The following is a 14,012-nucleotide window of genomic DNA, read 5'->3' on the forward strand; positions in this document are numbered from 1 at the left end:
TTCATAGCTTACTACCAGCACTACTGTGAGCACAGAAAGGAGAAGAGTCATGAGAGACTTGTGTTTCTTACAGCTGAAAGATTTATGGAAGTACCAGTCTTGACTGGTTATGATAGCAGCCTTGTTAGACTTGGAGAGCCCATCTCCCTCCCCCCTCCTTTCTCAAATATTGAAGGATTCAGCAGCAGTGTAGGTCAAAAAGAATCAGGGTTAATTAATAACTCCAATTTAGAAGTCCAAGAAAGTCTGGTTGTAGGATAATATTTTAAGTACACGTGCTTATTTTAGTCATCAGGAACAATTCCATGAAGCAAGAAAAAGTTCAGTGGAAAGAGAGATTAAGCTGATTTGTACGTTAAAAAAATAGTAAATCAGCCTCAACTTTAAAAAATATATTTTTTACAAATTGTGTTCATAACATCTTATTAAGAGTAGAGGAATAAAATACTTAAAGCACAACACTTGAATGACTGAACATTGCTCTAATTTATCCAAAGCCAAACCAGTAGTATAGAATTTTTTTCACTGACAGTTAACTACTTTAGTCAGTTTTCCTTTCTGTTCTTAACTAGGATTATAGAAAATAAGTATTCATTATCAAATTTTCCTTTTAGATAAATGAATTGGTGGATGCCCGTGATGTCAGCATTGGAGCCTGGTTTGAAGCTCATATAGAAAATGTTACTCGAGCAACAAAAGGACATAAAAATGGTAAAGCTCAAGTAAAGAGTGGCAATTCGTACAAAAGGACTAATGGAAACTTAAGTCAAGATTATTCTAGAGAGAAGAATGCAAATTATTTGGACAGTACACCATCCACATCTTATTCAGGCTGCATGGACACTGATGAAGAAGCTATTTATCATATCAAGTATGATGAGTAAGTGCTTCTGATATTATTTTGAGGACATTGTATGTTTTGATTTGGTGTGTATAAACAAAGAATTTTGTTGAAGAAACTTGGAATCAAAGAGAGCAAGTTCAACATTGCAACCAAGGAAAGAAATGTTAAAAAGCCATAATGCCTTTCATTCAGATATAATGAATATCCTCAGAGTAATGAGTTGCTGGTGGTTTGTTTCGGTTTGGTTTTTGTGTTTTGTTTTTTTTTTTTTTTTCTTTTATTCACAAATTCCCGTGAAATATTAACTTTATCTTGACTTTACAAAACTTAGAATCCCTATCTCTAAGGAAAGGAACCTATGCATTGGATTTTTCTGTAGTTGTTTTTCTATGTAAAATATAAGTTAATATTTTCTTTAGAAACTACTCTGCTCATATTCAGTTCCTTCCATTGAAGTCTAAGCAAGTGTTTTATGTAAGAAAAATACGGTGCTTGAATTGTTTACATTTTGTTTTAAAAGTCATATTTATGCATGAAATGACAGGTCTGCATTTCACATAGAGGTTTCTTATAGAGAATCTGGTGACTGGGAACATGAAATCAGTTCCGAGCTGGAGTGAGGGCACAGAGAGATTTTTTTATTTTTATTTTTTAAATCTTCGGTACAAGCAAATTTCAGAATCTACGGCAGATGTGCTAGAGTAGAGGCTTTGAACCATAAGCTCAGTGGGATTTGCAGGGATTTTTCAACATCAGCTTTTGCACTGATGCATTCACGTAAATTGGATCCTAGTTTTTTAATGATGCCTTAATTTGCTGAAGCAGCTAACTAAGCTTCTAAACCAGTGGCATCAATGAGAATTTTTTATTACAGACAACAACAAAAATATCGCACTTTGTCATGTGAGATTAAAGGAACATATGCTTACTTTACACAGAAGGATATTCAGTATTAGTCTTCTTGAAGATACATTCAATTCAAGTTTACAAAATTTTTTCCTAAGTATCAATTATCAAGTTTTGTTGGTTTTTTTTTTGCTAGGGAAAAAAACAAGAATGTTGAAGACTTAAGTGGAACATCTTTTAGCTGCTCTTGGCAATGCTAGATACAACTTTTCTTTATATACTTACCTTGGAGGATAATATAGCTTTTGTCTGAACATGGAGTTCAAATGCAGTTTTATATCTGCAACCATCAATTTTTTATCTGCAGATACGTTTGTCCACACACACACACATACACAAATAGATAGCTACAGTGTTGAAAGCAAAAGTTTACTTTAAAAATTCTTAAAATACTTAAATTTAGAACTTTCTCACAACTTTAGTCACCCAGTATTATTACAGTTGGACTAGATGATTGTTGCAGGTCCCTTTCGACTGAACTATTCTACAAAAAAAAAAAAAAAAAAATTTTAAAGTCTCTGAAATGATACATATGCATCATGGTATGCTTTCAAAGACCTGATTCTAAGATTGGCTAGTTGTGTAACATCACAGAAGTATTTAATTGAGCAAAGAGAAAAAATTTGAGAGAGTGTGTTTGTAATTTTCGGAGTTAAATTATGTTCCTCTTTTGCAGGTAGTATCATTTTATGTGAGTTAGAGATTCGAGGCAGAAGCCACCTGTGAAGTAGAAAGTATAGTCAAGCTGATCCAACTTGCATAGTAGTACCTATGCTTACAAAACATCAATTTTACTTCATGTGTACCTTAAGATCTAGCATTTCCAGTAGATGCAGTCATCTTAGTCTTCCTATAACATGATCTGTCACAGGTTTGTGTTCTTAGCCAGTGACCATCTTAAAACATTGTGTTTTATCTAATTTTGCTTACATCATGGTCATTTACTTGATTGGCCTGAAATGTTAAAAGTTTGAGCTTACGGGAGAAAAAGTTACTTTAACACTTTCTAGCAAGCAAAATCTATGCATTTATCAGCTAGTAAACACTTTGGTAAAAGTTCATGGCCTACATATGATAAAACACAAGGTATCATCTGTGACACTTTGTATTTTCCTTTCAACATCCCACTTCTGTGTTCTTTGAGTGGTAGTTAACACGCACATTCACATGGTGGGTGGTTGTGCATGCACTCATAACACTGGCTTCAGACATTGCTCTTTTTGCCTGTTTGGTATCTGTAGAGCACACATATCAAACACAAGGGAGGAAGAATACATGGATAAAAAGGGTAGTGTGTACTGTGCATCCTTCAGTTCTCAGTTCCAGATGTTCTTATCCTATTTACAATCTCTTTGTGCTTGTCCTTTGAGGTTCATATTTTACTATTAGTTCCTGCTTCTTCTGTGCATGGTTGCTGTTCATGGATGCTTAGGTTTGGGCCAGGCTGTGTGACACCAATCCACCTTGTCAGCCTTTTCTTACTGTGTTCTTCAATGAAGTAGCTCATTTCTCCTTCCTTCTATCTCCTACAGCAGATGATTTCACCCATTTAATTGCCAGTTATTTTTGGTAATTCTCTCTCTCTCCTTTTTTTTTTTTTTTTCTTCCCCTCTCCCAGTTGTCCCATTAGTTTTGATACTGGTCAATTCAAGAGCAAGTTGAATGTTGTCTGACACAGTATGCCTTGCACCTCTGTAGTTAAGAACCTTAATCAGCTTTATTTATACCAGAGCATGAATGTGTTTTTCTTGGGAGTATGGGGGGAGATGATTATGCTAAGAGATCCTACCAACGTCCTTGTAGGTATTGAAAGGCTGCCATTAGCTGCCACCACCACCTCCCCACCATGCTTTTCCTTCGCCTGACTGAACAAACCCAGTCGCCCGGCCTCTCCTCACAGAGCACATCTTGAATGCCATCTTGCCAACCCTCCACTGGGTTAATGCCAACTTGTCAGCATCTTCCTTGCACTGAGGGACCTAAACCAGACATAATATTCTAAATACGATCTAACAAGTGCTGAGTAAAAGGAAACAGTCACTTCACTCAATCTATTGCCTATGTTCCTGTTGACACAGCTCAGGATCACAGAATCACAGAACGTTAGGCTTTCTTTGCTGCCAGGGCACACTGCTGGCTCGTGTTCAACTTGCTGTCTACCAGGACCCCCAGGTCCTTCTGTGCAGAGCTGCTACCCATCCAGTCACTCCACAGCCTGTATTGTCACAGGGGGTATAGTGGGTTGACCCTGGCCAGCAGCCACGTACCCACACAGCCGCTCACTTGCTCCCCTCTCCTGCAGGATGGGGAGGAAGTAGAAGGAAAATGAGAAAACATGTGCATCAAGATACAGTTTAAAAGGTGAAGCAAAAGCTGCACGTGCAAGCCAAGCAAAAAGCAGAATAAATTCACTAATCCCCCATCAGAAGGCAGATATCCAGCCACTTCTTGCAAAGGAGGGCCTCAGCACACATAACGGTTGCTTGGGAAAACAAACATCATGACTACAAACACCACAGAATCACAGAATCGACTGGGTTGGAAAAGACCTCAGAGATCATCAAGTCCAACCCTTGGTCCAACTCTAGTCCGTTTACTAGATCATGGCACTAAGTGCCATGTCCAATCTCACTTAAAAACCTCCAGGGATGGCGAGTCCACCACCTCCCTGGGCAGGCCATTCCAATGCCTGACCACTCTCTCTGTAAAGAATTTCTTTCTAATATCCAGCCTAAATTTCCCCTGGTAGAGTTTAAGCCCATGCCCCCTTGTCCTATTGCTGACTGCCTGGGAGAAGAGACCAATCCCCACCTGGCTATAACTTCCCTTCAGGTAGTTATAGAGAGTGATGAGGTCACCTCTAAGCCTCCTCTTCTCTAGACTAAACAACCCCAGCTCCCTCAGCCTCTCCCCATAGGTCGTATGTTCAAGTCCCTTCACCAGTCGTGTTGCCCTTCTCTGGACCCGCTCCAGCACTTCAATGTCTTTCCTGAACTGAGGGGCCCAGAACTGAACACAATACTCCAGGTGTGGCCTCACCAATGCAGAGTACAGGGGAAGGATCACTTCTCTTGTCCTGCAGACCATGCTATTTTTGATACAGGACAAGATACCGTTGGCCTTCTTGGCCACCTGGGCACACTGTTGGCTCATGTTGAGCTTCCTGTCAATTAGTACCCCCAGGTCCCTTTCTGTCTGACTGCTCTCCAGCCACTCTGCGCCCAGCCTGTAGCGCTGCAGGGGGTTGTTGTGACCAAAGTGCAGCACCCGGCACTTGGCTTTATTGAACTTCATCCCACTGGAATCAGCCCATTTTTCCAGTCTATCCAGATCCCTCTGCAGAGCCCTCCTGCCCTCCAGCAGGTCGACACTCCCTCCCAACTTGGTGTCATCAGCAAATTTGCTGATGATGGTCTCAATCCCCTCATCTAAATCGTCAATAAAGATGTTAAACAGGACTGGACCCAACACTGACCCCTGGGGAACACCACTAGTGACTGGCCGCCAGCTAGAGGCAGCCCCATTCACCAGCACTCTCTGGGCCCGGCCCTCCAGCCAGTTCTTAACCCAGCGTAGAGTACACTTGTCCAAGCCATGGGCTACCAGCTTTTGCAAGAGTATATTATGGGAGACAGTGTCAAAGGCCTTGCTGAAGTCCAGATAGACCACATCCACGGCTTTCCCCTCATCCACCAGGTGAGTCACCTGATCATAAAAGGAGATCAGGTTGGTCAGACAGGACCTGCCCCTCCTAAACCCATGCTGGCTGGGTCTGATCGCTTGTCCATCCTGAAGGTGCTGTGTGATTCCATTCAGGATGATCTGCTCCATAACCCTGCCAGGCACCGAGGTCAGGCTGACAGGTCTGTAGTTGCCAGGGTCAGCTCTGCAGCCCTTTTTGTGGACTGGGGTAACATTGGCCAATTTCCAATCATATGGGACCTCCCCAGTGAGCCAGGACTGTTGGAAGATGATGGAGAGCGGCTTGGCAAGTTCTTCTGCTAGCTCCCTCATCACCCTAGGATGGATCCCGTCTGGTCCCATAGACTTGTGAGGATCCAGATGGCTCAGTAAATCACCAACTATTTCCTCCTGGAATACAAGGGGCCTATTTGGCTTCCTATCTCTGTCAACCACCTCCAGAGATGAGTTGTCCTGAGGGCCACCTGTCTTACTGGTAAAAACTGAGGCAAAGTAGGTATTAAGTACCTCAGCTTTCTCCTCATCTTTGTTAACTATATTTCCTTCAGAGTCCAACAGAGAATGGAGGTTTTCCTTGCCCCTCCTTTTGTTATTAACATATTTGAAGAAGGACTTTTTATTATCCCTGACAGAATTGGCCAAGTTAACTTCAAATTGCACTTTTGTTTCCCTGATCTTTTTTCTGCATGATCTAGCTATTTCCATAAATTCTTCATAAGTAGCCAGCCCTTTTTTCCACAGTCGGTAAAGTCTCTTTTTATTTCTGATTTCATTCAAAATCTCCCTGTTTAGCCAAGCCGGTTGTCTTCCCCGCCGGCTAGCCTTTCGGCACACTGGTATAGCCTGTTCCTGTGCACTCAAAACCACCTGCTTGAAGCATGTCCAACCCTCCTGGGCCCCCTTGTTTTTAAGCATTGTTTCCCAGGGTATGCTCTGAACTAGACTTCTGAATAGGCAAAAATCTGCCCTCCGGAAGTCCAGCGTAGAGGTTTTGTTAATGGTTCTCCCTGCATCTCTGAGTATTGAAAATTCTATTATTTCATGGTCACTATGCCCCAGGCGGCTTGGGGAGCTGCCTAGACTGCCTCTTCTGTGCAGTATTGAGCTCCCAGCAGATATCCGGCAGGTTAAAGTCACCCACAAGAACAAGGGCCGTCGATTTTGAGACATCTGCCAGCTGCTTGTAGAATAATTCATCTCCTTCATCGTCCTGGTTGGCTGGTCTGTAACAGACACCCACGAGGATGTCAGCCTTGTTGGACTTCCCCCTGATTCTGGTCCACAGGCACTCAACCTTGTCACTGCTGACCTCAAGTTTAACAGTCGAGTGACTCTCTAACATATAAAGCCACCCCTCCACCTCTCCTACCCTGCCTATCTTTTCTGAAGAGCTTGTAGCCACATATAGCAGCACTCCAGTCATATGAGTCATCCCACCATGTTTCTGTGATGGCAACTATGTCATAGCTTTCCTGCTGCACGATGGCTTCCAGCTCCTCTTGTTTGTTGCCCATACTGCATGCATTAGTGTACATGCACTTCAAGTGGGCTGCTGATTTCCCTCTTAATTCGGGCTTTCCATCCGTAGGCTGATCTTTGGAGAGCCCAGTTTCAATCCCTTCCCCCTTCAAACCTAGTTTAAAGCCCTCCTGATCAGCCCTGCCAGCTTATGGGCTATAGTCCTCTTGCTCTTCCTAGAAGGATGAAGCCCATCTGATTTGAGGAGACTGGGTACCACGGAGCTTGCCCCATGGTCAAAAAACCCAAAATTTTGACGGTGACACCAATCCTTAAGCCACCTGTTGATGAGATGGGCTTTTCTACTCGTCTCTTTATTTAGCCCCTCATCCATCCCAGCTAGCACAGGGACTGAGGCAAATATCACTTGTGGTCCCGTCCCATGAACTGACTGACCCAGTACTTTAAAGTCTTTTTTTAATTATCTTGGTACTTCTTCTGTTGATGTCCTCGCTGCCAGCTTGGACTACTAACAGGGAATAGTAGTCTGAGGGCTGAATTAGCTCCAGAAGTCTTCTATTAATGTCCCTCACCCTAGCCCCAGGAAGGCAGCAGACCTCCCTGTGGGATGGGCCTGGGCGACATCCTCCCACCTTCCTCCCCTTTCCCTGAGTTTTTATTGCTGAGCACAATGTCACATGGCATGAAATAACCCTTTGATCAGTACAAGTCAGCTGCCCCAGCAATGTCTCCTCCCAACCACTTGCACACACTCAACCTACTTGCTGCAGGGGCAGAGTGAGAAACAGGACACCTTGATGCTGTGCAATTACTGCTCAGCAGTAGCCAAAACACTGGTGTGTTATCAACACTGTTTTGGTCATGTATCCAAAGCACAGTATCATACAGCCTTCTATGAAGAAAGTTAACTACATCCCAGCCAGAGCATGCACAGGGGAGTTAAGTTCATCCCAGGACTAAACCCTCACAGTTTTTTCCTTTTGCATAATACATGGCTTTTGGTTCACCTCCCATATAATTATAACACCTGGGCATCTCTATCACATCCCTGAGACTCTAACAGCTGTGCTTTACATATTGCTCTAGTTTTAACTATATGGGAGCAATCCTTCTCAGTTTCTCCCTTCTAGTTACTAGTACAATGACATCAGCTGCTGGATCAACCAAACCAAATCATCAAGGAAGCTTTAGAACTCATTGTGAAGGTTACAAAAAAGACCCACACCACCCAAACAAGCAAAAAAAACCTAAACCACACCCATACATAATGAGTGAAACTTAATGAAGATGAAGACTCTAAAACTCTAGCTTCACTGATGATCCCAACTGTGCCCTAAACTATCACCTATCCATGCAGACAAGTTCAGCTGTAAGATCTTGTTATTCCACACACATTAAGACACACCATACTGATATAACAGCTGAAACACAGATGCTCTAATTAGTTTGACCTCAGACAAACTACTTAGAGAATCACAACTTGCTACAAGCTCATTTTCTCTGCTTCTCACATAAACTGTTTTCTGCAAATAGCCAGAGCAGAGACCTGGTGCAGTCTCAGAAGTAGGAGCACCCTAAGCAGGATTTAATTAGCAACAGCTTGTTTTAAACTCAAACATAAGCACAATGAAATAGTGTAACTGGTAAATATATAACCGTTATTGTGCCCAAGAAGAACAGTAGTAGTAGTAACAGACCACATGTCTTACATTAACTGTGCAAAATTACATAGGCATGTTATCAACTTGGTATAAGAACTAGCTGTGTGAACCAGAGCTTGGCATTAGCTGTCTGCTACTGGGAAAGTAGTCCTTTCCTCTGCTGACCACCTCCCACCCCCCAGCACTGTGCAGTATGTAGTCCAGAGAGAGGTCAAAGGCTAAGAACTGTCTGTCTAGAAACTCAAACATCCCACAGAAGTACAAGATTTGAAATCAGCGGGGGTGGGGGGAGGATGTGGAGACAGACGAGTCACATACTTCTGCTCCAGCTTCCCTTGTCTGGAGCCTGATCACCTCACAACTAAGACTACTGAGGATTAACTACATGCTATCAACTTCATGGTACTGCATACTCACAATGGACTTATTATGTATGATATAATCATTAAGAACTGCCAGTTTTTAATATGTAGTAAGAAGTTAAACATTACCACAAAATGCATTGTTAATGTATGCCAACCTAGTCAAATTTTGTTTTAAACTGACTCAGTCTTCTAAATACTTCCATTAGTGAACTGTGATGAAATCCTTAACAACACACATAAAGACATATGTACACTGACTCATACATAACACAAAAGTAAACAAGTTATTCAACTTCAAGACCAATGCTGGCTTCATCAGAGCAGCATAGGTTTGTCTGCAGCCATCTGCTTCGACATGCCCTCACAAAACCTGGCTCCCATCTGTCTTGTGGAGCAGTAACAAGTTTGATTAAACACAGCCAGCATGATGCAAAACATATTTGTTTCCTTTTGGTTTTAAGTATATTTCAGATTGCAAGTTCACATTCCTGTCATAATCACCTCTTACTGATAGCATACTGTTATTTCTCATGGTTATTCCTGTTCATACAGGTACATGCTTCATCTGTTAAAGGACAGAAATCTTGGCCCATCTTACATTGCTCAGGTTAAGCTAGCATTGCCATGCTCATTTGTAGCAACAAGTCCCATCTTAAGAGTCAAACTCCTTAAAAATACAACACATATGGTACTCCTTTTTTTCCCCCTCATGTAACATTTATGCCTTAATCTAATACTCAAGCACTGTACATACCTTATTTATGTAATGCAACTTAAAATAAGTTACACCTCTCATCAGCAAAAATACAGCTTGAGGCAATCTCTTTGGAAAAAGATGTGCCCCACATTGATGAGGGTACAAAGTATCAAATCACAGAAAAACTTTTAAACAGTGGTCCCCAATACCACTGGAACCAGGTGTAGATTAAGCATTTCTTGAGATATCACCTACAACTAACATCCTTCTCTGTAAAAAGCTATTTGTAGTACCTAAAAGGACTGGGACACTAAACTCACACACAGCTTCAATACAAGGGAGACAGGGAGTGCAAGGAGATGTAGCCTGCCGCTGCACTCCCCCACCCCACATAATCACATGCCCACCACCAGGAACGATTCTAACGAGTCCTCTTGTCTCTCCTCTTCTGGTGGATGAAAGGAGTTCAGAGTCCACAGTCCCCAAAAACCCTTAGTCTGTGATGTGGCACCCAGGCCTTGGAAATCACTTGCAGCACTCTACACAAAAAATGCTTTCCTTATACCCAGATAAGGCACCGAGAGGATGGGAACTCAGGGAAAACGCCTGCTTTCTCTTGCCTGGTTGAAAAAGTAAAGCAAGGGATTTCCTCCCCCTCACACCCCACTGTCTGCTCTGTCATTTAGATGTGATAAGATGAAAGAGTCTGCCTTGGTTTGGGTGAGAAAGAAGAAAAACTCAAAGGGACCTCATCAGTACCCACTCACTCTTGCAGGAGGTGGGGAGGAAAAGTATAGAAAGAAAACAGAGTTGAGCGCAGAGTCAGGCAGCTTGTTTTCCCTCCTTGCCCCTCACCGCCTCCTAGGCTCAGCAAGAGGAGAGAAAACAAAAGCCAGAGATCCCAGAATGGGAGGGGACGAGGAGTTTTGCATTCAGTCACAGAGAGCAAAACAGAAGAAGGGGAAGATGACATAAAAGAGAAGCTCCCCCCCATCCCTACCCACCAGGTTTCCACCTCACCTGCTTGCCCCGGTAGAAGAGGCGCTGGCGGTCAGGGCTCACACAGAACGTCTTCTGGATCTTCTCCCGCAAACATTCAATCTTGGTGAGACGGCTCAGATCATCAATAGTATGGGTCTCAGTGCCGTCTATAGTACGAACTTGGATCCACATGATGTATGCCTTCTGCTAGCTCAGCCACCTGCGGTGAAAGGGAGGTCTTGTTCTCCGAGTGCGTGATAACGTAAAACAACAGGCGTTTCCTTCACTTCTTTGTTCAGCTTAATGGAAGCAGGTTTTTTGAATCCCACCGAACAGGCAAGAGCCTCCCCGCCCGCAGGCCTAACTCAGAAGAGCACGGAGAGATAAAGGAGACCCGATCCAATCCTCATCTACTCCCCAAGCGTATCCCGTAATCACACAAACAGAACCGGAAGCTCTCCAAGCCAGCACAACACGAGGCAAAGCCTGAGGGGAATTGCTACAAGCAGGTCTAACAAACACCACCAGGAGCCGTCAGCAACCCTCAGAGAGTGTTTACTAGCCACTACCGCTCTCGTACAGAGGTCACGGTACCAACGGTGATCTCGCGAGAGTCCTCAGCCGTAAAGAGACAACACTAGGAAGTGGGGGGAGGACAGACAGCATCATCACCTCTCTTTCCGCATTCAGCTTTACACAAAGTCACTCCCAGCACCGCCCCGCCCTGCCCTTTGAGCATTCTCTGGCTGGCATTTTTTTTCCTTCTGCTCTGTAGTTGTATTATGGACTTGGGAGGGGGGAATAGTTTAGTGCGCTCATAGAGAAGCAGCCATTATCGTTCTTATCGGAGCCAAGCAGGAGCATCTTTAATCTTAGGCCTGCAAATTATACTAATAATATAGGAAGCGACTCTGTGCTTCCACCTTTCCCTTTCAGACACACACGGAGTCAGGACCCAGCATGCCAGGTGTCACAGTGACACTTGATTTATGAGTGTTAAACACTTGCAAAGGCAGCTGAAATAAATGAGAGCTGCTTAATCCTCCTGGAAATCTGTTCTGGAGTGAATCCCCCGCACACCCAGCACTGTTTTGCTTATGCTCTAATGAATACATGTTTAAGGAATACAATTAAGGAATTGGATTAAATGTTGTTTATCCATAGAAAAAGCGTAAGTTATTTATTTCATCGGTGATGGTGTTACAAGCTCTAATTCAAGTAATGTAGTGCACGTGACCTGGTCAAATCTTTCTGTGCCAGCCTACTTGGCTTCCCTGAAACATTCAAAGATAATCAATGCAGAAGAATACAGTAGGAATGTGGGTTAATAGTCATAACTAAAAAGAGATAAATCAATCTGTCTTCAGCTTTGCCCTAGTTCTGCTCTACCACCACAGTAAAGGGAACAGAGTCCCAGTATAATCCCTTTGCAGTGTCTTCTGTTTTGCAGATCACACGCTTTCTCTTGAAGCTACTGCTAACAATAGAATGTCTCTTTTCTGGAGTGGGGAGAAAAAAGTTCTGGAGGGGCTCTGAAATGGGGTCAGTTTTAATGGGTTAGAGAAAATAGAATCAATATTTTGTGGGAGCTTATGTAGAAAGCACAGAATCAGCTTTCTGGAATAGGAAACACCTTTTGCTAGAGAGATGGAGACTGAAAGAGGATCAACCTGCTACAAAACAATATCTGGAAATCCATTACCGGGCTGGGGTTGTGAAGAAATGGAGATCAGGTCGCTGCACAGGGGTTACTGATTAGAAAGATCACATTGTTGTGGATTGATTGTAGGTAACATGCAAAGCAGAATTAGAGACTAGAATATAAAGGAAAAGAAAGAATGTAAAAAGTATTTGACTGGTAGCCTGTGAGAGGATGTGAAAAGGGGAGTTTATTGGGGAGGTTAGAGGAAAAGTGAGCTAGTTATTTAGCAGGTGATAACGTCCTGATTGGGTATGCTAGTGAGAAAATTATGTACTGATAAAAGATAAATTAATTGGGGGGCATAGTATGCATTATGGACTGGAATGAGGGTAGCAGAGATTAATTTCTCAGCAGACAAATTACAGGATAGGCAGATCATATGGCTGAGCCATCTGATATATTAAGCAATAATGCGGTTAGGTGGCAGCAAAGATAAGGTTTGAGACAGTAGAAATGATTGCTAGAGTTGTTTTCTTGCAAGAAAATCCTATAATAGTTTGAATGACTGAAGGGGGGACTCTCTTCTGCGGATGGTGTCTGGATGGCATGCTGCGCATGGATCAGAGTCCTGTTCGATGCTACACAAATAGCAAATGGCTTGGGTTATCTGGCTCTTACAACAAGGGCCCGAATTATGTCAGGTAGTGTGTGAGAAAGGCATCACTCACTTCAGCTTATGTTTCCTTCTTAGGCGCTGGCCAGTTTTACCATTGGTTCCTAATAGGATATTGCCCTAACTATATTATAACAAATATATATATGTATGGCCGTGTATTTGCATATGCCACATAATTTTCAGTCTATAGAAACATTGGTATCTTCTGTATCTGTATCATTACACTAGATTTCTATTCACAAACTGCTCATGTTATATACAAATTTCATTTCTGTTTATTAATTAGCAATACTGATGCTTTCTGTTTTCAGAAATTGTGTCTTACTGTTTCCAGACTAGATTCCTCTGTTTCATAGCTAACTGCTTGTATATTTCCCAATTATGCACTTTTAGATCTGTCTGTAGGGAAGGATTTTGGGGTGCATGTGACTACTTACAATACCAGCATTTATTTGGGACACCAGTCATCTCTCATAAAGAAAACAAATCTTCTTGAGTAAATGCTGTCAGAAAAATAATTTGAACTATAAGAAACATTAGGAGAAACCCCAGCTCCTGAGCTATACATATATACTGACTCTTGGGCACCATACAAGGGATTAACTGCATGGGTTAATAAGTGGCAAACAGACAACTGGACAATGATGTGTATGAATTTATACCTGTGGATTTGACATGGTGATATTTGTGTCACCTGGAGTGTTGGGGAAGAGAGGGAGCACAATGCCACAGTTGATCACTTGGCTCAAATTACTAGCACTACTTCCTGATCCTCTGTCCCTTGATGCTCTGTCACCTGATAAGGAAGCCCTTGACAAACGGGCCCATGAAAAATCTGGGAACCTGGGTGTCAATGGCAGACATAGATGGACTTGAAGCCAGGGAATCCCATGTACCCGAGAAGCCATTCAGGAACTAGTACAGCGGTGTGCAGTCTGTAAACTTAAAAGTTGCCTCAGCAGCTTTATGGGCAGATTCAACAAGGCCTTGGTTCTGGCCATACCTGGCAAATAGATTACATTGGGCTCTTACCAAAAGCAGTTATAATACATTCAAATC

General features: G+C 42.7%; 1 protein-coding gene across 4 annotated transcripts in view; it reads right to left on the reverse strand.

Annotated features, from left to right (window-relative positions):
• Positions 1-11,229, reverse strand: part of LOC135577100 (E3 ubiquitin-protein ligase UHRF2-like) — a 123,812-nt gene extending 112,583 nt beyond the window's left edge. For all 4 annotated transcript variants that reach the window (XM_065044797.1, XM_065044796.1, XM_065044795.1 and 1 more), the window contains exon 1: positions 10,675-11,229. In XM_065044797.1, the coding sequence (XP_064900869.1) occupies positions 10,675-10,827 (153 nt within the window). In that variant the 5' untranslated portion in view covers positions 10,828-11,229. The remainder of the gene's footprint in view (positions 1-10,674) is intronic.
• Positions 11,230-14,012: the final 2,783 nt, after the last annotated feature.

The sequence above is a fragment of the Columba livia genome, chromosome W, assembly GCF_036013475.1.
Source record: "Columba livia isolate bColLiv1 breed racing homer chromosome W, bColLiv1.pat.W.v2, whole genome shotgun sequence".
Lineage (NCBI taxonomy): Eukaryota > Metazoa > Chordata > Aves > Columbiformes > Columbidae > Columba > Columba livia.